This window comes from Amblyraja radiata, chromosome 28 (genome assembly GCF_010909765.2).
Source record: "Amblyraja radiata isolate CabotCenter1 chromosome 28, sAmbRad1.1.pri, whole genome shotgun sequence".
NCBI classification, from domain to species: domain Eukaryota; kingdom Metazoa; phylum Chordata; class Chondrichthyes; order Rajiformes; family Rajidae; genus Amblyraja; species Amblyraja radiata.
In genome coordinates, this window is record NC_045983.1 from 14358113 (window position 1) to 14383842 (window position 25730).

Sequence of the window (25730 nt, forward strand, 5' to 3'; positions counted from 1 at the left end):
GGAGGAAACCAGAGCACCCAGGGGAAACCCACACGGTCACAGGGAGAACGTGCAAACTCCACACAGACAGCACCCTAAGGTCAGGATCGAACCTGGGTCTCTGGCGCTGTGAGGCAGCGGCTCTACTAGCTGCGCCACTGTGTCACCCCCTATGTTAGCAATGACACTGGCTCTTTCCTTCACATGCATTGCTTTGGCAAACAGTGCATGTGGTTTGTTTAACATTGTACAGCCTCCGTGCCTCCAGGGGGCGGGATGTTGGGCATGATGCGGCGGCGCTGGTCCTCCGGCCGTGGCGGCGCTGGTCCTCCGGCCGCGACGGCGCTGGTGCTCAGACCGCGGCGGCGCTGGTCCTCCGGCCGTGGCGGCGCTGGTCCTCCGGCCGTGGCGGGTAGCGGCTGCTCTTGCCTCGCTCGCTCGCTGCTCCTCGGCTGCAATGGCGGCGGTGCGGGGCCTGCGGGTGTGTGTGGAGGCCGAGGCTGGGGAAGCGGCCGGGGATGCGGCCTCTGCCTCCGCCTCCGCCTCCGGCTCGGGGTCCGGCTCCGGCTCCGGCTCCGCCTCGGCTTCAGCCTCGGACTCTGGTTCCGGCTCGGGTTCAGGGTCGGGGTCAGAGTCGGAGTCGGAGCGGGAGGAGGAGCCGATGGAGGTGGAGGAGGGAGAGATCGAGACCGAGAAGCTCGACTCCATCGCGGTGCGGAGGTCGCTGAAGGACCTGGTCCCGGTGAGCGCTCGGCGAGGCCCGGCCGGTCCCTCTGGCCGAAGGGGAAGAGCCGAGGGAGCAGCCGTGGGGGGTGGTGAGGGAGCGCCGCTGGGGTGAAGGGGTGACAGAGTGAGGGAGCATCGTGCAAGTGGGGGAGGGAAGGAGGGAGCGTTGCTGTCAGTGGTGGGGTGAGGGAGCGCCGCGCTGGGGGAGCACTGTGTTGTCAGTGGTGGGGTGAGGGTGAGGGAGCGCCGCGCTGGGGGAGCACTGTGTTGTCAGTGGTGGTGAGGGAGCGCCGCTCTGTCACAGGTGGGGGTGGGGGTGAGGTGAGGGAGCGCCGCGCTGTAGTGGTGTGGAGCCCTGCACTGAATGAAGTAACACCGTGTTGTCAGGCTGTGGTGAGGGAGAACCGCGCTGTCAGAAAAACATAGAAACAGAAAAATAGGTGTGAAGGAGTAAGTAGGCCATTCGGCCCTTCGAGCCAGCACCGGCATTCAATATGACCATGGCTGATCATCTAACATCAATACCCCATTCCTGCTTTTTACCCATATCCCTTGATTCCTTTAGCTCTAAGAGTTAAATCTAACCCTCTCTTAAAAAACATCCAGTGAATTGGCCTCCACTGTCTTCTGTGGCAGAGAATTCCACAGATTCACAACTCTCTGGGTGAAAATTTCCCCCTCATCTCAGTGCTAAATGGCCTACCCCTTATTCTTAAACTGTGACCCCTGGTTCTGGAATCCCCCAACATCGTGAACATTTTTCCTGCATCTAGCCAGTCCAATTCCTTAAGAATTGTATATGTTTCTATAAGATCCCCTCTCATCCTAAATTCCAGTGAATACAAGCCCATTCAACCCATTCTTTCATCATATGTCAGTCCCAGCCCATCCTGGGAATTAACTTGGTGAACTTACGTTACACTCCCTTGATAGCAATAATGTTCTTCGTCAAATTAGGAGACCAAATTTGCACACGATACTCCAGGTGCGATCTCACCAGGACCCTGTACAACTGCAGTAGGACCTCCTTGCTTCTAAACTCAAATCCTCTCGCAATGAAGACCAACATGCCACAGAGGTGGAGAGGAGGGTGGTGAGGGAGCACCATGCTGGCAGAGGTGGAGAGGAGGCGGGGGTGAGGGATCTCCATGCCAGCAGATGCCCAGTCTGTTGCTGTTAGAATCTGCTACTGTCTTGCTGCCCACTTTACCCCTGGTCACTGAGCTCTCTATGCCCACCACACAGCACTTTGAATTAAAAAATGTTGTTCTTGTTCTCAATCTCCTCTGTTAACGTGGAACAGTATAGCACAGGCTCTTCAGCCTAAATGTTCGTGCTGACCATGGTTCCAGCATCTGTGGTTATTTGTATCTCCATTTTACTGCTTCACTGCAAGATCTCCCCGAGGTACACCGACTTTGAAGAAGTTCTCTCTCCCTCTCAGCCTGAAGAACGGACCCAACCCAAAACGTCGCCATTCCTTCCATTCCTTTCACAGATGCTGCCGGACTCGCTGAGTTATTCCAGCACTTTGTGTTTTACTCATGATTCCAAGTTAAACTAATCTCCTCTGTCTACACATGATCTGTACCCCTCCATTCCCTGATTATCTGTGTGCCTATCTAAAAGTCTCTTAAACATCACCATCGTAACTGCTTCCACCACCTCCCTTGGCTGCACTTTCCAGGCACCCACCACTCTCTATGTAAAAAACATACCCTGCACATCTCCTGTAAACTTTGCTCCACTCACCTTAAAGCTATGCTCTCTGGTCTTTGCCATTTCCACCCTGACGAGAAAGATTCTGACTGCCTACCCCATCTATGTCCCGGGGAATGTTAGCACCTTCAGGGACTGTACCCTGGGGAGAGGGGGACCTTCAGCGACTGTACCCCAGAGAGTGTCGGCACCTTCAGCGACTGCATTTTAAGTTCAGACGGTCACAGCGACTCTCCTTGTTTTGCCAATCATGACTTTAATGACAATTATGCAATCTGTTATATTTCCCCAGGACACAAGCCGGCGCTATGAGAACATCACTGGCACTGACGTCACCTCAAAGGTAGAAACTTCCTCATCCCAGTGGGAATATGATGAACGGTTCAACAATCTAGTGGGATGTATTGTTGTGATTGAATGCTGAGAAGGTTGATCAGTTCAGAGATACATTGTGGAATCAGGCCCTTCGGCTCACCGTGTCTGTGCCGACCAACAATCACCCGTACACTCGTTCTATTCTACACACCAGGGGCAATTTACAGAAGGCAAATAACCTACAAACCTACACGTCTTTAGCATGTGGGATGAAACTGGAGCATCTGAGGAAAACCCACAAGATCACAGGGAGAACGTAAAACTCCATACAGACAGCACCCGTAATCAGGATCGAACCCGGGTCTCTGGTGCTGTAAGGCAGCAACTCTACCGCTGCGCAACCGTGCCACCCTATTGGTTGGTAGCCATGGGTCACTGGAGTTGTTGATGAAATTCCTTTTGACAATTGGTAAACGCCTCTGGAAGGCAGTGAACAGCCTGTCATGGTGGAGAGGTCATGGTGTGATGAGTTGGATGAGAGAGTGATATAGTCATACAGCATGGAAACGGGCCCACTGCCCAACTTGCCCATGCTGACCAAGGTGCCCCATCTGCCTGTGTTTGGCCCATATCCCTTCAAACCCTTCCCGTTCATGTACCTGTCAAAATGTATTTTAATGAGTGGACATGAACTGGCTGATCGTAGAGTAGCTCTGGTTGTAGACAGGGACTAATCCTAAGCTTGAACTGTGTGTTACAGGAACATACTTGGTAAACTTGTACAAGGGCAGTGTAGTGCACAGGCTGTCTTCAATGTAGATTAGTCCGTGTTGCAAGGGTTTGGGTTGGGGTGGGAGGTTGCTTTTCCAGAATGGCTATGGAGGTTACCTAAACCTTGGGGATTGGAAGAGGCAAAATTTGTGGCAGCCTCTCGTTAACTAGTAGAAACAGGGAATTGCAAACACTGGTTTACCAAGGGAAGACAATGCTACAGTAACTTAGTGTGTCAGGCAGCATCCCTGGAGAACATGGATAGGTAATGTTTTGGGTCAGGACCTTTCTTCAGATTCAGGTCTGAAGAAGGGTCCCAAACTGAAACATCACACATTCATATTCTCCAGAGATGCTGCCTGACCCGCCGAGTTACTCCAGCATTTTGTGTCTTCTCTTGTTAACAAGCCCCTAAAGTAAGTAGACATATTTCTCTGGTTTATTTCCAGAGGATTGGAAGTGAAGTGCAGAGGGTTGTGTTAAACTGGTACATCATTTTGGTTTGGCCACATTTCACACTCAGCACAATTAATTGATTAAATTGATTAATTGATTGAAATCAACAGCATGTAAACAGGCCCTTCTGTTGGGGCAGTGGGGCTGCAGTTAATCTTGCGACCTCCCTGTAAGTGAGTCTGATTTTGCAGGAGGCGGTGGAGAGGAAGGAGCAGAGGGCACGGAGGTTCCACTTCAGGGCTGAGGTGAACGTCACTCAGCGTAAGGTGGTGCTGGACAAGGAGATCCTGAAGGAAGGTGAGAGTTTGATTTTGTTCCGTTCTGAAACACTATGGCAGTCTGAAACTGAAAGTGGAAGTTTGAAGGCACTAACCATAGATAACCCGAAGAAACAAGGAACTGCAGATGCTGGTTAATACACAAAAGGGCACAAAAGTGCTGGAGTAACTCAGTGAGTCAGGCAGCATCACTGAAGACCATGGATCAACACCCTTCTTCACACCCTGTGGATGCAGGGTACTGTTCCAATTATTAACAGGGCAGTAATTAAAACGTTATCCAAAGATCGACGGAATCTGATTCTTTTCATGTGAACTTCCTTCATTGCTTTCTCCTGTCATGTGGGAGCGTGAGGAGTTGGAGCAAGAGTTGGCACTTCAAGCACGCTCGGCCCCGCAATGTGATTGTGGCTGTCTGCTGCCTTAATGTGCCATTCCCCATGTCCTCTGCTTGAAGAAGTTCTTTATCTGAATCCATGATGTGAGACCGCGGCTCCTGGGAACATCACATGAACTGCAGAAGGACAGACATTGCTGATGGAACTCAGCGGGTCAGGCAATTTCCTTGGAGAACATGGATATGTGATGTTCAGGTCAGGACCTTTTTTGAGTCTGAAGAAGGGTCTCAACCTAAAATGTCACCCCTCCATGTTCTCCAGAGATACTGCCTGATCTGCTGAGTTACTCCAGCACTTTGTGTCCTTTTGTGTAAACCAGCATCTGCAGTTCCTTGTTTCTACAAGAAGTACATAGACAGATTCACCCCTGACGGATCTGTTACCAACACCAAGATATGTCTGTTATATTTAGGAAAGAACTGCAGGTGCTGGTTTAAATTGAAGGTAGACACAAAATGCTTGAGTAACTCAGCGGGACAGGCAGCATCTCTGGAGAGAAGGAATGGGTGACGTTTTGGGTCTAGTCCCTTCAGACAAAAAAAATGTTAATCAATCTGAAGAAGGGTCTCGACCCGAAACGTCACCCATTCTCTCCAGAGATGCTGCCTGTCCCGCTGAATTACTCCAGCATTTTGTGTTCACCTATGTCTGTTATGTTCTTGACTTCTCAGCTGAGGTAAAACCTTTTCCCTATGCACCCTGTTGAGGCATTATAATTTGTTCACATATCTGCTGTGTTAATTAAAATATGCTGCCTGCATTTTACAAGCTCAGACAATTGCTCTGATACCCCTAACGCCAGTGTTGGTACTAGAGAGCACCCGTGTTCTGGTTCCTGCAGAAGCTCATCACCCTGGTGAAGGTGGACAGGGAATGCTGCCTGTCCACGATACAGCATGGAAATAGGCCCTGCCGTCCACTGAGTTACTGAGTTCATGCCGACCATTGATCACCCGTTTGCACTAGTTCTATGTTATTTACACTTTTTTTTTTTTTAATACATTTTTATTAGAGGCATTTGCATATCATAATCCAAACCAGTACAGACTTTGTTTAACGGTTACATATTAAATATCCAGACTTCCAGGGACCCAGTTACCAAAGTAGCTGGGATCCTCCTTTATCAGTTGCCTATTAACATTGCCTCTAATTATTTATTTATATTTATAGACAGGGGAAATAAATAAATAAAGAGATTTGAAAAATAGGATAAACTATCAATAATACAACTTGGGAGATAGGTCTTTAGGTCAGAGAACATAACTATTCATCTAGTCCTGGGTTCAGGCTTCAGTCCGGCCTCTGCGCCGGTCCAATCTACCCCATCAAATAATCTATAAATGGAGACCATATTCTAATAAATAATTCTGGTTTGTCAATTAAGACATATCTAATTTTTTCCAAATGTAAGGTCTCAGACATCTCCATAATCCACATCTTGATTGTGGGGGTTGTTGGGTTTTTCCAAAATTTTAATATCAATTTTTCCCAATTATTATACTGTAATCAAGGAAATTTCTTTGGTTTATTGTGAGTTTTAGGTATTGTTCTAATATGCCCAATATTATTAATTTAGGGTCGGGATCCATTTGGATATTGACGACTACAGAGATTATTTTAAAAATATCCATCCAGTAATTTAAATTTTTATACAGTTTACAAAAGTATGGGTTAAATTAGCCACGTGGTATTGACATTTATCACAGATAGGAGAGATATTAGGAAAAATTCAATTTAATTTTGTTTTAGAATAATGCAGTCTATGTAGTACTTTAAATTGTATTAAAGAATGTCTGGTATGTTGTAGGCTTTCGTCCCACAATATCTTTCGTTATGGGTTGAGCTAAATCCTTTTCCCATGCTAGTCTGTATAATTCCGTCGATGGATTCTCACTGTCTAAAAATGTATTATAAATGTAAGATATTAATTTGACTGTGTTAGGGTGTTTATTCAAACATTTATCTAAAATCTCTGGTTCTGTATTCTCGTGTATGTGTTTTAACATAATCTTTAAGTTGTAAATATCTAAAAAAAAATATTTGAATGTAATCCGTAATTCTGTTGTAACTCCTGAAACGAGAGGAAAATACCATTTCTATAAAGATGTCCCATATTTTTAATTCCATGATTTTTCCATTGTGCAAACCCTTTATCCAACTGAGGGTTTAAATGAGGGATTATTTGCAATGGGGAGAGAAAGTGATAAATTATCCAATTTTAATGTCTTTTTTAATTGTTTCCAAATTCGAATACCACTATATATTATAGAGTTTTCACTATAGATTTTTTAATTCAATTTTGTGGGAGCTAACAGAATTGGACCAATTTCAAAAGGCAGACAGTCTTCCTTTTCCATCTTTAACCAGTCTGGTTGTTAATAGTAAGATTAAACGAGAACTTACCAGCTTGAAGTTTGATCTGTATTTTATGAAGAGTTACGATGAGGGATTACGTGAAGAAGCCCGCCAGGACGCATGCGTGTCATTCTTCAAAGCAGCGGTGTGAAATCACAGATAACTGTAATGACTAAACATAGTAAGATTAGAGAAGAGATACCAGTTGAGTATATGATCAAGGGTGGGAGCGGAGGGCACGTAATTCCTCATCGTAACTCCTCATAAAATACAGATCAAACTTCAAACTGGTAAGTTCTCGTTTAATCTTACTATTTTACTTTGGAGTCACGTGAATGACTACGTGAAGATTTTAAAGCTATGTGATTTCATGCTGTGGAAACGAGTACATGCATCACGTCTGCCTTGATGACTAGGAGGAATTGTGTTAACATAATTTGGACATGAATTCGACATTGAAATCATAAAATTTATTAACACAAAATTATAACCCCTTTTTATGGGTTTAAATTAATTTACAGAACTTAAAATTGTTTCTGCAAACGTTCCAGATTTCATTACTGGTTTGTTGTAAAATAGTTGGAATGTTTTTTCCCCTGACCATCCTGCTGCCTTGAGGATTTGGTCCATTGGTACATCCAACTGTATCGCTGCCGATGTAGCTGCAGCCCTGGTGGAATGAGATTTAAAAATATTAGTATCCACCCCAGCCTGTGTTAGCACCTGTTTCAGCCATCTTGAGATGGTCTGGACTGTCACTCTTTTGTGTGGTTGCTTGTGGCTGACCAGAAGTGCCTTCTCATTGCCTCTTATGATTTTCGTTTTCTCCATGTATAACGACAAATGTCTTACTATACAGAGATGGTCATCTGTTGGGTATGACCTAAATTGTATATTGAGGCCTGCTGATCCCTGTCTGTTCTGCTTTACTAATTCATAGATATGAAACGTAATATTTTCTGTTGAGGAAGTCATGTTGTCCAGTCTTAGTTTATGCAGTGACTGTACCCTCTGTGCCGTGACCAATGCCATTAGCATGACTGTTTTTAATGTCAGTCTGTGTAGGGACAGAGCTGTTGCTGGAGACCAATTCCTGAGTATCTTCAGGACAATACTTACATCCCATATTTGGGAGTACCTGGTTCTTGGGGGATTAGTATTAAAAATTCCCCTCATAAGTTTTGTTACCAGTGGGTGAGTCCCAACAGAGTAACGCTCTGTCCCCTGCCATAGGTAAGTCGATAGGGCACTTCTGGCACAGTTGATGGCACTGTAACTGCGCCCCTCATCTTAGTGGAGGCCTGCCAGATATTCCAGAACAGACGGGATGTTCATGTCTCTGTGGGTGATGTTGTTTTTGTGACAATGCATCTCCCACTTCCTGATATAGACCAGATACTGTTTTTTGGTTGACTGTCTTTGGGCAGCCGAGATCATGTTCACTGTTCGGTCCGTCAGTCCCAGTTGTAGTAGAGGTGTTTTTAAACTCTACAAATTAATAAGTTCAAATGGTTATGGCATGGGTGGCTATCCCTTGTTACGGGATGTAGCAATAAATCTGGTCTATGTGGGATGGTGATACATGGTTCTAATACCATGTTTAGTACCACTGGGAACCATGGTTGAGTAGGCCAATCGGGTACTACCAAAATACCAGACGCAGAGTCTTGTTGTATTTTCCTTAATACCCGACTGATGAGGCAGAAAGGAGGGAATGCGTAAATAAACAATTTTCCCCCAATGCAGCGAAAATGCATCTGTCGCCGCTGCCCCATGGTCTGGTTCCCATGAAACATAATTTGCTAACTGGTGGTTAAGTCTGGATGCGAATAGATCGATATCTGGTGTTCCATATCTTGCTGTAATATCAGCAAATACTTTTTTATTCAACATCCATTCGGTGTTTTCATTAAATTTGCGTGACCTGGTGTCTGACACTAAATTTAGTCTTCCTGGTAGGTAAATGGCTGTTATCCAAATATCTCTCTGGATACACCATTGCCAAATTGTATTAGCCAGATTGTCACATGATGTCGATTTGTTTCCACCCATGTGGTTAATGTATGCTACCACGGTGGTATTGTCTATCTGTAGTCTAACATGCTGGTGATATGACCCAGTACAATATGACTTTAGGCCATGGAATGCACCCAACATTTTCAGGTAGTTTATGCCCAGTGTGAGTATAATAATGATGCCTCCTGAGCAGTCCATCTACCTCCACAGCTGGTGATGGTATTGGTGGCTCCCCACCCAAGTGCACTGGCATCAGTTTGTAGTAGCATGGAAGGGTTACTGACAATGATTAGATTGGAACAAAGCCAGATGTTATCTATCCACCATTTTAGTTCCATTTTAGCTTTGATTGGTAGTTTCATAGGTCTGTCAAAGTGACCTGCATTGATTTTGAGTGCTTGTATTTTTGCTCTCTGTAAGTTTTGGTAATGTAGAGGTCCAAATTGTGTGGCTGGAAAGGCAGCCACCATTTTGCCAATTACTTTTGCTACCAATCTGATGGATGGTTTGCTGATGTCAATGAGGTTATTGCAAGCCTCTATTAAATTTCTAGCCTTTCCCTTAGGCAGAGTCACCGACATGTGAACTGAGTCAATGTTGAACCCCAAATAGTCCATAGTAGTGGAAGGCGTTAGTTTAGATTTAACTGGATGGATAATAAATCTCAGTTTTTCAAATAACTGTTTTGTGGCTGTTACGGTTTGTTTGGCCAATTCCAAAGTTTTGCCCACAATGAGTATGTCATCTAAATATGCCATGACCATGTGTTTTCGTTTCCGTAGAAACGCTAGAGCTGGTTTCAAAATTTTTGTGAACAGCCTGGGGGCTGATGATAACCCATTTGGCAGTGCTTTATACTGTCAGAGTTGTCCCATCCAGTTGAATTTTAAGTAACATCTGTGGTCACCTCGTAAAGGCACTGAATAGTAAGCATCTTTAAAATCGATGCTGGCCATGAAGTAACCTTTGGAAATTAATTGTTTAGCAGTAACAAAGGTTTCCATTTTGAAGTGAATATATTGTACAAATGTATTCAATTTTGTCAGATCTATGATGATGCGACAACCACCATCTTTTTTGTTTTTGGTAAATATATTGGACACGAATTCTAATGGTTCGTGTTGAGTTTGCTCAATTACACCTTTTGCGTAAAGCCGCTCCAGTTCAGCTTGCGCTTCTGACTTTTCTTTATCAGAAAGCACGAACATTCGGTTCGGTATATGTTGAACTGGAGGGCTGTACTTGTGTATAAACTCTATTGTATATCCCTGGATACTGCTTAAGATGTAAGTATCGGTTGTTAGTATGCTCCATGCATTCAGAAAAGAGTGTAATCTCCACCCAACCTCCATGCTCCCTGTATTTTGTAGGGAACCAGATCCACCTACCTCCATAGTTACCAGTGGCAGGTTTACTTCTTTTTGTAGGTTCTTCGCTGCTGTTGTTGCACTGGTGTCTGGATTTGTGGTTTGGTTGGCGTTGGAGGTCCGCGCATCTTCCAAGAAGGCCGGCCTGGTCCATGGCCTAAAAAAGACTCGTGTTTTGAGTACCGGGCCTTCGAGCTTTCACCAGTCATTCTTGTTCTGCTGGTGGGTGCGTAGGGGTGCTAGGTGTCTTGATGTGGTGTCCAGTACAGCCTGTTCTTGTAACTTGTTTAGAGACATATAGTCTATACTGGCAGCTAGCTTTGGCTCCAGATTTTTACCAGTCTGGTCTGGCTATATGAAATTGGACACCATGTCCAGTAGGTTCTTTCGTTCCTGCACCCCTTGCACACTTGTCTTTCCTGCTGCGGACCCCTCTTCCAGGTCAGCCCAGAACTGACCCGCAGTGCTCCCCTCTGATGAGGTAGAAGCACTGTGCAGCCCTTCAAGAGGTACTGCTGTGGGTTTATCATAGGGCCCACTGTGACCCGACTCCATCTCCCGGAGTCTGTCACGTTGGAGCAAATGCTCCACACACCGCTCCATCCGGCTCCAGCGCTCACGGTCGCTGGCCGCCCGCGGTTGTTCAAAGTCGGACTCCTCTGAGTCCACGACCTTGTTTGTTTTTTGTCTCGCCTTACCGCCCGGCCGCGGAGTGGATCTGGCCGGTGCGGAGGCGACATCGGGCACAGCTGATCCCATTATAGGTGATTCAAGTGCCGCTGGCTGCTGCTAGCCCACCAGCTTTGTCGCAGCCCGTTGGTTTCTCCATCTGTAATCAGCATGGGAAAACACAAAAAGACCGCAGCTCTTACCTGCAGGTCCTGGTTTAAATTGTCGCTACGGGGGAACGTCGTTCCACCCCGCCTCCTGCCGCTTTCGACTTGTCAAAAGTCGACGGCCCCATCTGAATAGACTCCCGCCCGGCCGTGGTGTTCTGGCCGGCGCGGGACCAAAAGTCGGCACAGCTGATCCCTTACGGGGCTTGTGCCTTCAGCTGCTGCTGGCTCCCGCAACTTCGCGGTCCTCCCCAGCCAGCTTCACTCGCAGCACTTGTGGACACTATTTTGTCCAGCTTCCCCCCCCCCCCCTGTGTAAAAACAGCGCGGGGACAAAAACTACCGCAGAGTAAATCACTTACCTGCAGGTTGCGGTTTCAAACTTACCGCTGCGGGGGAACGCTCTACCCCGCCTGTCGTTTCGCAAGCGTGAAAGCGATATGACACGCATGCGTCCTGGCGGGCTTCTTCACGTAGTCACTCACGTGACTCCGAAGTAAAATCCATATCTTCCAACCAAAAATTCATGTGTTTGACATTGACTGCCCAAAAGTAAAATAAAAAAATTGGTAAAACTAATCCTCCTTTGGTCTTAGATTTGCATAAGTGTTTTTTGCTTATTCTATGGTTCTTATAATTCCAAATAAAACTTGTCACTATAGAGTCAACTTTTTTAAAGAAATTTTTTGGGATATATATAGGAATTGATTGAAAAAGTATAACAATTGCGGATGGAAAATCATTTTTATAGCGTTAATTCTACCGAGTATTGAAATGAGTAGTGTTTTCCAATATTGAATATTCTTATGCAATTTATTAAATAAAGGCATAAAATTTGATTTAAATAAAGAAGTATATTTCTTGGTCACATAAATTCCTAGGTATTTAAATTTTTCATTTACTATTCTGAAAGGTGATTGTTGCAATATGTATAACTTAGGTTCCGTTATTGGTATAATCTCACTTTTATTCCAATTAATTCTATATCCCGAAAATAAACCAAATTGAGTTATAAGATTTAAACAAGTTTGGAATGCTGATTTCTGGGTTTGTAATATATAGTAATACATCGTCTGCATATAGAGAGATTTTATTAACTGTATTTTTAGTATTATACTCATATATTTCTGGGTGTGCTCGAACACTTTCTGCTAGTGGTTCAATAGCAAGGGTGAATAATAACGGAGATAGCGGGCATCCTTGTCTGCAACCTTTAGATAAATCAAATTTTGATGATAACATTTGATTTGTCATTATTCTAGCTGTTGGGTTGGTATATAATAACTTAACCCAAGTGCAAAACATCTCACCCAGTTGAAATTTTTCCATCACCGAAAATAAATTCCACTTGGTTGAATGCTTTCTCAGCGTCTAACGAGTTGACTGCTAAATCTATATTAGTTATTCTGTTTGAGTATATAATATTAAATAGAAACATAGAAACATAGAAATTAGGTGCAGGAGTAGGCCATTCGGCCCTTCGAGCCTGCACCGCCATTCAATATGATCATGGCTGATCATCCAACTCAGTATCCCGTACCTGCCTTCTCTCCATACCCTCTGATCCCCTTAGCCACAAGGGCCACATCTAACTCCCTCTTAAATATAGCCAATGAACTGGCCTCGACTACCCTCTGTGGCAGGGAGTTCCAGAGATTCACCACTCTCTGTGTGAAAAAAGTTCTTCTCATCTCGGTTTTAAAGGATTTCCCCCTTATCCTTAAGCTGTGACCCCTTGTCCTGGACTTCCCCAACATCGGGAGCAATCTTCCTGCATCTAGCCTGTCCAACCCCTTAAGAATTTTGTAAGTTTCTATAAGATCCCCTCTCAATCTCCTAAATTCTAGAGAGTATAAACCAAGTCTATCCAGTCTTTCTTCATAAGACAGTCCTGACATCCCAGGAATCAGTCTGGTGAACCTTCTCTGCACTCCCTCTATGGCAATAATGTCCTTCCTCAGATTTGGAGACCAAAACTGTACGCAATACTCCAGGTGTGGTCTCACCAAGACCCTGTACAACTGCAGTAGAACCTCCCTGCTCCTGTACTCAAATCCTTTTGCTATGAAAGCTAACATACCATTCGCTTTCTTCACTGCCTGCTGCACCTGCATGCCCACTTTCAATGACTGGTGTACCATGACACCCAGGTCTCGCTGCATCTCCCCTTTTAGTCGTCTCAGATTGTAATATGAGTAGCGTTTTGGAATAAAGCCTGTTTGGTCGGGGTGTATTAATTTATGAATCACTAAACATAATCTATGGGCTAAAATTTTGGTTAATATTTTCTGGTCGGTGTTTAAGAGTGCGATTGCTCTATATGACCCTGGGTCTTCAGGGTATGAGTATTATTGTTGATTCATTTAAAGTTTCTGGTAGTTTCTGTTGCGTGAAGGCATGAGTGTATAGTGTCTGTGGGCGTGGGGAGATCAGATCATGGAATTTTTTATAAAATTCACTATTTAAACTTATTCGAGGATAGATTACTTCTTAGTAGACTCTAAGCTTATCCCATTCACTTATAATTCGAAATATCATAATATTATAATTTTGGACCATGCTCCTTTAACATTTATGATCAAACTAAGTGGAATGACTGAGAAGCAGACACAATGGAGACTTAATCCTCAAATTTTAAATGATAAAGCATGTTATGAATACCTTATTACACAGATAAATATGTTTTTCGAGACTAATGACTGCCCTGAAACACCTGCCTCCCTTCTTTGGGAAACATGCTTTAAATGTTTCCCAAATCATAAAACTTTATCAAAATACTGAACAACTACACTTTGAGTTCGGTGATAAAAAAAAAATGACTAGCACACCAACTTCGGAAGCAGGAAGGGGAAAAAACAATCTATAAAATTAAATCAGATACGGGAGAAATACTAACATTACCCAAGGATATTAATGATAGATTTTCTCAATACTATCAAACACTTTACTCAACCAAAACGATAGGGGGGTCTGCAGGAATGGAATCATGTTTACAGAAATGGAATCTTACAGGTTTAGATCTGAAAGAGAGGGAATTATTAGGGGCCGAAATATCAGTAAAAGATATTGAAGAATCTATTAGTTCTTTAAAAAATGGAAAGGCCGCTGGCCCTGATGGTTTAAATAGTTATTTACACTTTCTCATTCACTCCTTACACACTAGGCGCATTTTCCAGAAGCCAATTAACCTGCAAACCAGCACGTCTTTGGGATGTGGGTGGAAACTGGAGCACCCGGTGAAAACCCACACGTGCAACCAGCTGCACTACTGAGCTGTCCTCATTCTATTCAGTGTGTGTTGTGTACTGATACTACAGTTGACCAATACTTACATTAAGCAAAGCACAAAGTGCTGGAGGAACTCGGCGGGTTTCACAAATAATTGTATTATTAGGTTGAAATTCCTTCGCGGTCTCATCCCTCCTTATCTACGAAATCCCCTTCAGCCTCAAACTTCCTTCGGATCACAGTATTCCTCCAAATCTGTACTTCAAACCTTCCAAGTATCAACATGTGTGGCTTGGTGATGTATGTAACTGTGCAGACCTGAGAGGGCCTCGCCATGTTTCACCGTGTTAAACCTCGCGTGTGACTGCGCACGGCTCACTGTTGCCTCCTCTGCTTTGCAGCAATCCCCAAGATCCGTCTGGAGGCTCTGCACGTGACCGGGGTGGAAGAGATGAGCACGGAAGAGATCTTTGCCTACTTTAAGGAGTACCCGCCATCCAGCATAGAGTGGATCGACGATTCCTCCTGTGAGTCCTCAGTGGGATAGTATCAAAACAAAAGACAAAGCGTACAAATTAGCCAGAAAAAGCAGCCTACCAGAGGACTCGGAGAAATTCAGAGTCCAGCAGAGGAGGACAAAAGGCTTAATTAGGAAAGGGAAAATAGATTATGAAAGAAAACTGGCAGGGAACATAAAAACTGACTGCAAAAGTTTTTATAGATATGTGAAGAGGAAACGATTAGTTAAAACAAATGTAGGTCCCTTGCAGTCAGAAACAGGCGAATCGATCATGGGGAACAAGGACATGGCAGACCAATTGAATAACTATGGTTCTGTCTTCACTAAGGAAGACATAAATAATCTGCCGGAAATAGCAAGGGACCGGGGGTTAAATGAGATGGAGGAACTGAGTGAAATCCAGGTTAGCCGGGATGTGGTGTTAGGTAAATTGAATGGATTAAAGGCCGATAAATCCCCAGGGCCTGATAAGTTGCATCCCAGAGTACGTAAGGAAGTAGCCGCAGAAATAGTGGATGCATTAGTGATAATTTTTCAAAACTCTTTAGATTCTGGAGTAGTTCCTGAAGACTGGAGGGTAGCTAATGTAACCCCACTTTTTAAAAAGGGAGGGAGACCGAAAACGGGGAATTACAGACCAGTTAGTCTAACATCGGTGGTGGGGAAAATTCTGGAGTCAGTTATTAAAGATGGGATAGCAGCACATTTGGAAAGTGGTGAATTCATTAGACAAAGTCAGCATGGATTTATGAAAGGTAAATCTTGTCTGACGAATCTTACAGAATTTTTCGAGGATGTAACTAGTAGAGTGGATAAGGGAGAACCAGTGGATGTGTTATATCTGGACTTTCAGAAGGCTTTCGACAAGGTCCCACATAAGAGATTAGTATACAAACTTTAAGCACACGGTATTGGGGGTTCAGTATTGATGTGGATAGAGAACTGGCTGGCAGACAGGAAGCAAAGAGTAGGAGTAAACGGGTCCTTTTCAGAATGGCAGGCAGTGACTAGTGGGGTACCGCAAGGCTCAGTGCTGGGACCCCAGCTATTTACAATATATATTAATGATCTGGATGAGGGAATTGAATGTAACATCTCCAAGTTTGTGGATGACACGAAGCTGGAGGGCAGTGTTAGCTGTGAGGAGGATGCTAGGAGGCTGCAAGGTGACTTGGATAGGTTGGGTGAGTGGGCAAATGCATGGCAGATGCAGTATAATGTGGATAAATGTGAGGTTATCCATTTTGGTGGCAAAAACAGGAAAGTAGACTATTATCTGAATGGTGGCCGATTAGGAAAAGGGGAGATGCAACGAGACCTGGGTGTCATGGTACACCAGTCATTGAAAGTAGGAATGCAGGTGCAGCAGGCAGTGAAGAAAGCAAATGGTATGTTAGCATTCATAGCAAAAGGATTTGAGTATAAGAGCAGGGAGGTTCCACTGCAGTTGTACAGGGTCTTGGTGAGACCACACCTGAAGTATTGCGTACGGGTTTGGTCTCCTAATCTGAGGAAAGACATTCTTGCCATAGAGGGAGTACATAGAAGATTCACCAGACTGATTCCTGGGATGGCAGGACTTTCATATGAAGAAAGACTGGATAGACTCGGCTTGTACACGCTAGAATTTAGAAGATTGAGGGGGGATCTTATAGAAACTTACAAAATTCTTAAGGGGTTGGACAGGCTAGATGCAGGAAGATTATTCCCGATGTTGGGGAAGTCCAGAACTAGGGGTCACAGTTTAAGGATAAGGGAAGTCTTTTAGGACTGAGATGAGAAAATCATTTTTTACACAGAGAGTGGTGAATCTGTGGAATTCTCTGCCATAGAAGGTAGTTGAGGCCAGTTCATTGGCTATATTTAAGAGGGAGTTAGATGTGGCCCTTGTGGCTAATGGGATCAGGGGGTATGGAGAGAAGGCAGGGATGGGATACTGAGTTGGATGATCAGCCATGATCATATCGAATGGCGGTGCAGGCTCGAAGGGCCGAATGGCCTACTCCTGCACCTATTTTCTATGTTTCTATGTGAGGTGATGTTGATGAAACTGCCAAAGGGCTGTGGCTATGAGAGCAGAGATGCTGCAAGAACACAGTCAGTCAAGCAGCATCTTGGCAGCAACGTTTCTGGTCAGCGTCTCTTCCTCGGAATTGGGGAGGGGGTCCCCGAGATTCTGACGGGGCTGCACAAGGTGGATGCTGCAAGAATGCTTCTCCCTTCGGGAGTATATAGCTACATGGGGCATATTTCAGTGGCTAGGTCCTTCTTAATACATAGAATATAGGCAGTACAGTACAGGAATAGGCCTTCGGTCCAGAATGTTCATGCCAAATATGATGTTAAGTTAAACTGATCTCTGGCTGCCCGTGATCCATATCCCTCCATTCCCTGCATATCCATGTGCCTGTCTAAAAGCCTATCGTATCTGCCTCCAACACCATCCTGGCAGCATATTCCAACAAGTATAAAAAAAAACTTGCCTCGCATATCTCTGTTACATTTTGTTACTCTTCCTTTAAAGCTGTGCCCTCTAGTCTTTGACACTTCCACCCTGGGGGAAAAAGATTCTACCTACCTTATCTGTGCCTCTCATAATTTGCAAGAAAGAACTGCAGATGCTGGTTTAAATCGAAGGTAGACACAAAATGCTAGAGTAAAGGGCCTGTCCCACGAGCATGCGACTGCATGCGGCAAGCACGACCAAACCGGAAGCGGGGGCCATGCACAGTTCGAGTGATCCCGTACGAGTTGACGTGTAGTTCGAGCGAAGTCCGCGGGAAGTTCGCGCAAGGCGTACGGCGTCGAGGCGGTGCGTACGGCCTCAATGCGGCTGCGAGCCGGCAGGCCGTTGCCGCGCGGAATTTCTGAACAGTCAGTTTTTCGGAGCCCCGCGCGTTGTCGGGACCAGCTCCACACAACTCCATACGGCTCCGGCGATCGAAGTGGGACCGGCCCCGTACGGATCAAGCGACCACGTTAGGTCGCGCTTGCCGCATGCAGTCGCATGCTCGTGGGACAGGCCCTTAACTCAGCGGGTGAGGCAGCATCTCTCCAGAGATGCTGCATCACTGCTAGCATTTTGTGTCTACCCTCTCATCATTTTATATACTTCTATTAGGTCTCCCCCCCCCCACCCCACCTCTCTCAGCCTCCAGGGTTCCAGTGAATTTAAACTTGGAGGGTTTAATACAGTTGAGGAAGGATTTCTTTCATCGAGTCAATACTAATTGGAATTCTTTATCCCGGGGAGCTGTGAAGAACATATAATTTGAAGATATTCAAGGGAGAGTTAGATGCACTTTGATTCTGTAGGGAAACAAAGGGATGCTGGGGGAGCAGGCAGCAAAGTGTAGCTGAGTCAACAATCAGATTAGCCATGCTCACATTGAATGGTGTGGGCCAAATGCTTAGAGAGGTCAAGGTGTGACTTGTTTAGAGTCATGCACCACACAAACGGACCCATTGGCCCATCTCATGCAAAATGCCCATATGACCCTGCCGCTCAGATTGGTCGCAAATCCAACAATCCCAGAATCTTGTAAGTTCCACCTTCCTGGGACAATATTCACCCCTCAGCCAACATCGCCAAAATATCTCCTCGTTGTCTCGTTCCAGTCGGGACATGTCTTCCCCTCAGAAGAACTTCATGGAGGGTTAAACCAGGAACTGCAGATGCTGGTTTACAAAAAAAAAGGAAACAAAAAGTGCTGGAGTAACTCAGCGAATCGCTCCGCATCTCTGGAGAACAAGGGTGGGTGATGTTTCGGATCGGGACCCTACTGGTTCACGAAACGTCACCTACCCACGTTCTCCTGAGATGCTGCCTGACCCGCTGAGCTACTCCAGCACGTTGTGTCCTTTTCCAGGGTAGGTGAGTGAGGGACATCCTGAGATAGTGGAAATGCAGGACCCTCTAGTTCCCCCCTCCCGACCATGCCAGCCTCTCACTACCGATTGGACTTGTCTGCCGGGTGGTGGGGTGAGGAACAGGAGCTTGAGTGAAGCTATGACTGATGTTTTGGTTTTGACTCCGTCTCGCCTGTTTTCTAGGTAATGTGGTGTGGCTGGATGACGTCACAGCTGCTCGCGCCATTGTCAACCTGAGCGTGGGGGCCGACGCAGGCAATCAGGCCGCAGGCGACGCCAAAAGCTGCTCGAAAAAGCAAGGTAATCCGACAGAACCCTCTCCCTTCAGTTCAGAGATGCCCATGGAAACGGGCCCTTCGGCCCAACGAGTCCATACCGACCATTGTTCACCGGAACACCCTAGTTCTACGTTATCCCACTTCCTCATCCACTCCCTACACACTGTCATTAAATCTTGGCTTAGCCAACTGCGTCCATTGTCCATTACGAAATATTTTTATAAATTACCGCAATCTTGTTACCAAAGAGATAAAAAGTTTTGCACTTCTCGCCTGGTGACTTGTTTTATCACAAAGGTTTTCTTTAAACTTTAAAAAAACAATTAAGATCAGTGGTGGGGGAATCGCAAGACCAAGCAGATTTGTGTTGGGAAGAGCTGGCACAGAATCTATGGTCCGAATAGTCCTCTCTACAGTGTAGTCTCCTCCCCACCCCCCCCTCCACCGAGATTGAATGGTAGTCTCCTCCCCACCCCACCCCTCCACCGAGATTGACTCCTGGTTACAGAATCAGTGGGTGCAATCCATTCGAGTACTGCCTACAATAATAATAATAATAATAAATTTTATTTATTGGCGCCTTTCAAGAGTCTCAAGGACACCTTACAAACATTTAGCAGTTAGAGGAAAAACATGTAAGGGGAATGAAATAAATAGTAGAGACATGACTAGTACACAAAGTAAAGACAGAATTCAATTCAAAACACAATATGAGGCAATTAATGCACAGATGAAAAGGGAGGGGGACGTGGGGCTAAGGATAGGCAGAGGTGAAGAGATGGGTCTTGAGGCGGGACTGGAAGATGGTGAGGGACACGGAATTGCAGATCAGTTGGGGGAGGGAGTTCCAGAGCCTGGGAGCTGCCCTGGAGAAGGCTCTGTCCCCAAAACTGCGGAGGTTGGACTTGTGGATGGAGAGGAGACCGGCTGATGTGGATCTGAGGGACCGTGAGGGTTGGTAGGGGGAGAGGAGGTCAGTGAGATATGGGGGGGTCAGATGGTGGAGGGCTTTGTAGGTGAGGATCAGGATTTTGTAGGTGATCCGGTGGGAGATGGGAAGCCAGTGAAGTCGTTTGAGGACTGGAGTGATGTGATGCCAGGATTTGGTGTGGGTGATGAGTCGGGCGGCTGTGTTCTGGACCAGTTGGAGTCGGTTGATGTAGGTGGAGCTGATGCCAAGGAGAAGTGAGTTGCAATAGTCCAGTCGGGAGGAGATGAAGGCATGGATGAGTCTTTCAGCAGTGGGAGGTGTGAGAGAGGGTCTGAGTTTGGCGATGTTGCGGAGATGAAAGAAGGAGGTTTTAATGACATGGCGGATGTGAGGCTCAAGGGAGAGGGTGGAATCAAAGATCACGCCAAGGTTGCGGGCCTGGGGAGATGGGGAGACAGTGGTGCCGTCGATGGTGAGAGTGGGGTTATTGATTTTGCTGAGTGTGGCTTTGGAGCCTATGAGGAGGAATTCTGTCTTATCGCTGTTGAGTTTGAGGAAGTTATGTTGCATCCAGGTTTTTATAGCTGACAAACAGGAGTTGATATGGGAGAGGGGGGGGGTTGTGGGGGGATTTGGTGCCGAGGTAGATCTGGGTGTCATCGGCGTAACAGTGGAAGTCCAGGTTGAAGTGGCGGAGTATCTGACCAAGGGGGAGGATGTAGATGATGAAGAGGAGGGGGCCGAGTACGGAGCCTTGGGGAACGCCTTGAGTGACTGTGGCTGTAGCAGAGGTGTGGTTGTGGAGAGAGATGAAGTGGGATCTGTTGGAAAGGTAGGAACGGAGCCAGCTGAGTGCAGAGCCTTCAATGCCGAGGTCTTTGAGTCTGGTAAGCAGGATGTTATGGTTCACTGTATCGAAGGCTGCGCTCAGGTCGAGGAGGATGAGGATGTTGAGGGAACCAGTGTCAGCAGAGGTGAGGAGGTCATTGAGGACTTTGAGGAGAGCAGTTTCTGTGCTATGGAGGGGGCGAAAGCCAGATTGGAGGGGTTCAAGTAGGTTATACGCAAGGAGGTGGGAATGAAGTTGCGACGCAACGATATGCTCCAGGGTTTTTGAAAGAATGGGGAGGTTTGAGATTGGGCGGTAGTTAATGAGAGGAGGGATCATGACCAGGTTTCTTTAAGATTGGTGTAACAGCAGCAGTTTTGAAAGCGGAGGGGACAATTCCTTGGGACAATGAGGAGTTGAAGAGATTAGTGAGGTAGGGGCAGAGAACGGGGAGGCAGGACTTCAGCAGGGGAGTGGGGAGAGGGTCGAGGGAGCAGGTAGTGGGTTTGGAAGAGCTGATGAGTTTGGAGATTTCAGTAGGGGTGACCAGGTCAAACTGGGAGAGGAAGCAGTGTGTAGGAGGGGTAAGGAGGTCAGTGGAGATGTTGAAAGGAGGGGCCTTGGTAGGTGGTGGAGTAGATGCTGGGGAGTCGGGTACAGGGGATAAAGATTGATAGATGGTGCTGATTTTATCAGCGAAAAAGTGGAGGAATGAGTTGCAGAGATCCGGAGTAGAGGTAGGGAGAGTGTTGGCTCCAGGCTTGAGGAGGTTGCCCACTGTGGAGAAGAGGGTTCTGTGGTTTAGGCAGGGGTCGGTGAATATGGAGGAGAGGTAGGCAGATTTTGCAGCAATGAGGGCATCTTTATAGTCAGTGAGTTGGAGTTTGTAAGCTTCAAGGTGGACTGTGGGAGATGATTTCTTTGTGAGTCGTTCAAGTCGGCGACTAGTCTGTTTCAGTTTACGAAGTGCAGGTGTGTACCAGGGTGAAGATGTGTTGAAAGTTACGGTTCTTGTTTTGAGGGGGGCCATAGTGTTAAGGGAGGTAGACAAGGGGGAGTTGAGATGGTTTGTGAGCTGTGACCCCACAGAGCCCATCCTTCCCACGATACTACCCAGGCAAGATTGTTGGGTCCCGACTGAGAACCTCCGATGGCTTTCACTGAGACGGGGAGGTAGCATGTGTGCCTGGAGCACTGATTGACTGGAACCCAAAAGCTTGGCAGTGAGTGGATCGCTGGGCATCTGGTTTGTCAGGCCGGCAGCCAGTCTACGACACACAATTTCCAAGCTGAAAAAAACTCTTTAGTGTGTTTTTGTCGAGACTGCACATTGGGTTGTTGGCTGGCAATCATTTGGAAACTAATGTCAACATTTGCAGTCTGTGCATGCCTGCCTGCATACCCTAGCCAAATGTTCCCGAGTCCAGCATTCACTTGGTTCCCATCCAAGGAATGAACAGGAAACACTGGGCCACCAGCCCTAACCTGCCCTGTTTGATGTGACTCTCCCCACTGTCACTTGTGAGGGTGCGCTGATGACTGTCCTGGCTCAACCCTGTGTATTTCTCTTGGTGTCACTGCAGAAGGTTCCAATGAGCACGGCCCGGCTGAAAGGACAGAGGAGGAGGAGGAAGAGGGCGAGCTGGAGAAGGAGCCGGCAAACACAGCGGAGGTGGAATGCAAGCCAGCGGCAGACACCGAGGTAGGTTTGCCGTGCCCGCTGACCGGAAGCAAACACGCTGCCCTCAAACGCATCATTTATTCTTGTTTCCTGTACAGTACGTTAGTCCCATCCTGTTGCTCAGTGAGCTAATCCCACAGCAAAGGGTTCATGTGGATCAGGAAGGTCCACATGCCCTCCCGGGTGGCTGGTTTGACCCAGTGGTGTCTCTGTCAGCCTCTCCCCTCCATAGATCCTCTATCAGGAGCTGCTCCCGGTCCTGATCAGTGTTTAGTTTATTTAGCTTAGTGATACAGAGCCCTTCAGCCCAAGCCAACCAGTGATTCTCGCACACTAACATTACCCTACACACACTAGGGATAATTTGCAATTTTACCAAGCCAATTAACCTACAAACCTGTACATCTTTGTAGTGTGGGAGGAAACCGGAGCAGCTGGAGAAAACCCAGGCAGGTCACGGGGAGAACATATAAATTCCTCGTATATGGTGCACAACATACTTGGCGAATAAATTATGATTATGATTATGAACTCCACACAGCCAGTACCTGTAGTCAGGATTGAACCCTCGTCTCTGTGCTGTGAGGCAGCAACTCTACCACTGCGCCACCGTACCGCCCCGAGTGGGAGAATCATACAGCAGAGAAACAGACCCTTCGCTCCGACTCGTTCATGCCAAACATCACTGTGGCTACTCATTTATTCTTTAATCCCATTTACCTGCGTTTGGCCCTTATCCCTCCAAACCTTTCTTACCCATGCACTTGTCAAAATGTCTTTTAAATGTTTTTATAATACCTGCCTCAACCTCGGTAATGTGGCAGCTTGATCCATATAAACCCATCGATCTCATGAATTAAAACGTTGCCCTTAAAATTCTTCTTAAACCTTTCCCTGGTTTGGAAGTTGCTCAGGGTCTAGCTCTTATCTGAGCACTGCCCCATGGTGTAAAATCTCAGGACCCTGAGTTGTGGGAGAACCTCCTGTTTGAGAGTGTGTAACTGGCTTGTTGTTTGACCCTCGTGTTTGTTTGCTGGCTGGCACACCGACATGTGGGCGCCCTCGTGGTTAACCTGGTCTCAGCAGGGTGCGAACCGGCACAGAATCAAAGGTCAATCCTTCAGCAGGCAGGCGTGGGACTGTGTTCACCCTGACCCCGAGAGTTCCCTCTCCTTGGAAACCTTCCAACAGGTCTGGTATCACCTCTGCGTAATGCACTGGCTTTGGAGAGAAACGGTTGCAGGCAAAAACGTAGCATCATTCTGAGGAAGTGGTGCCACTTTGGCAATGCCAGGCCATGGGGCTGCTGTACAATTTGTTTTACCAGCTCCCACATATCAGCAATAACTGTGCTTCAAACCACAAAATGCTTTCTGGTCCCTGAATGGGATGTGAAGTGCTGTAGAAACGGCAGACTGCCTGCCTTTATCCCAGAGTCTACCACCAACAGGGCTTATCAGTTTTACAAGTCAAACAATATCTTGCCAGAAGGGGAGTCTCATTCACTGGTTGTAGTTTCTTCATTGTTCTCAAAACAAAAGTGGTGCACTGCTAGTTCTGATGAAAGGAATGGTTGAAAGGAATCGTCCGTGTACCAGAAGGCTGGGTGTTTGGACAGTCTCCCTGTGACGTAGTGTTTTGCGCGTGCCTGTCCCCTTCCCCTCTCTCTGCCTCTCTGGTAGCAGTGCCAGAGACCGGTGCGATGCGCGGCACCCGCGTGACGTGGCATCCCGTGAGAGCCGTGGCCTGGTGCCGGGATCACGGTGCGGTTCCTGCCGGGGTGAGTGTGTTCACCTCTGTGTCTCATTTCCCAGTTGGACACCCTATCGCAGGAAGAGCAGGAAGTGATCCTTCGGAACGAGCTGCGGCCCGCGATCCGGACTCCGCAGGGGAACAAGCTGCAAGTGAGGTTTGCCACGAGAGGTGAGTGAGGCTCTGCCCATTGCAGCACCAGGGGGAGGAGCAGCAGAGTGGACAGCTTCTCCCTGTAGTCAGGGCCAGGCGCATGCCTGCTCTCCCTTTCTCTACGACGTGGGTCCCTGGAGGGACGTGACATTGGGGGTGTGTCGCTCTGGTTTACTCCATCCAGGCAAAATGTGGAAGGCTGGTGGATTGGAAAAGGATCACCATGTCCATCTCCTTCACCTTCCACCATCCTGGTGGTTGTTTACCTGGTTTAGTGCTGACTGACCCCGGTGACCAGTGTCAACCGCTAACTATCCAACAAACCCTCACACGAAGGGTGGCACACCACGCCCCCTCCCCACAGGGAGCTTTTAGAAGCACAGGTAGAAGTAGATAAATACATGGACATGCAAGGAGTGGAGGAATATGGATCAAGTGCAGGCAGAGGATAGTTTATTTTCGAGATACAGCGTGGAAACAGGCCCCTCTACACACTAAGTCCGCGCCAACCAACGGTCACCCATACACGAGCGCTATCCTACACGCTATGGACAACGCTAGAGTTGCTGCCTTCAGCACAAGAGACCCAGGTCCAATCTGCCTGCAGGTGCTGTCTGTATGCAGTCTGCATGTTCTCCCTGGGACCAAGTGGGTTTTCTCTGGGTGCTCCAGTTTCCTCCCACATCCCAAAGACATGAAGGTTTGTTGACAGCTGTAAATTCTCCCTAGTGTGTAGATAGAACTAGTGTACGGGTGACTGATGGTGGGCCGAAGGGCCCGTTTCCACGCTGTATCACTCAACCCTTCCTCTTCTGCCTATACTCACTTTAACTCCAAGTTTGAGGTGAACAGCAGTTGTGGAGGTGGCTTGTTGCCGGAGCCACGCTCTGCCGGCGGTTACTGATGCCCTGTGCTGTCCTTCAGACGACCGCAAGGAACATGGAGCTGCAAGGCGGAGCCAGTATTACATGAAATACGGGAATCCCAACTACGGTGGAATGAAGGGCATCCTGTCAAACTCCTGGTGAGTACGTTGGAGGGAGAGACTTGGGCTGTGGGCTGTGTGTCTGAGGTACCTGGGCTGTGTTTGACCCCTCTCTACCCCAGGGTGGGCTGGCAGTGGGATACTGGCTTCATTCCCAGGCTGCCCATCCCTCATTGCCCTGGAGTGCCGACGGTGACTTCTTGCTTGGACCATCTCCCTGCCACGCCTTCTTGTTTGTGCAGGTTAGGTGCACCCAGTCTGAGGCCAGGCTGCTGTAGGGGGCAGGC

The 25730-nt window shown here is 46.9% G+C and overlaps 1 protein-coding gene across 3 annotated transcripts in view; it reads left to right on the top strand.

The window, feature by feature from the left end:
- The first annotated feature begins 401 nt into the window (after window positions 1–401).
- Window positions 402–25730, top strand: part of ncbp3 (nuclear cap binding subunit 3) — a 35559-nt gene continuing 10230 nt past the window's right edge. Inside the window, exons 1-8 of one of the 3 annotated variants that reach the window (XM_033045865.1) lie at window positions 403–721; window positions 2717–2767; window positions 4158–4263; window positions 14846–14971; window positions 19018–19134; window positions 22444–22574; window positions 24368–24476; window positions 25383–25482. In XM_033045865.1, the coding sequence (XP_032901756.1) occupies window positions 437–721; window positions 2717–2767; window positions 4158–4263; window positions 14846–14971; window positions 19018–19134; window positions 22444–22574; window positions 24368–24476; window positions 25383–25482 (1025 nt within the window). In that variant the 5' untranslated portion in view covers window positions 403–436. Of the gene's footprint in view, window positions 722–2716; window positions 2768–4157; window positions 4264–14845; window positions 14972–19017; window positions 19135–22443; window positions 22575–24367; window positions 24477–25382; window positions 25483–25730 lie in introns of all 3 variants that reach the window. The other 2 variants (XM_033045866.1, XM_033045867.1) reach the window with 2 other exon arrangements.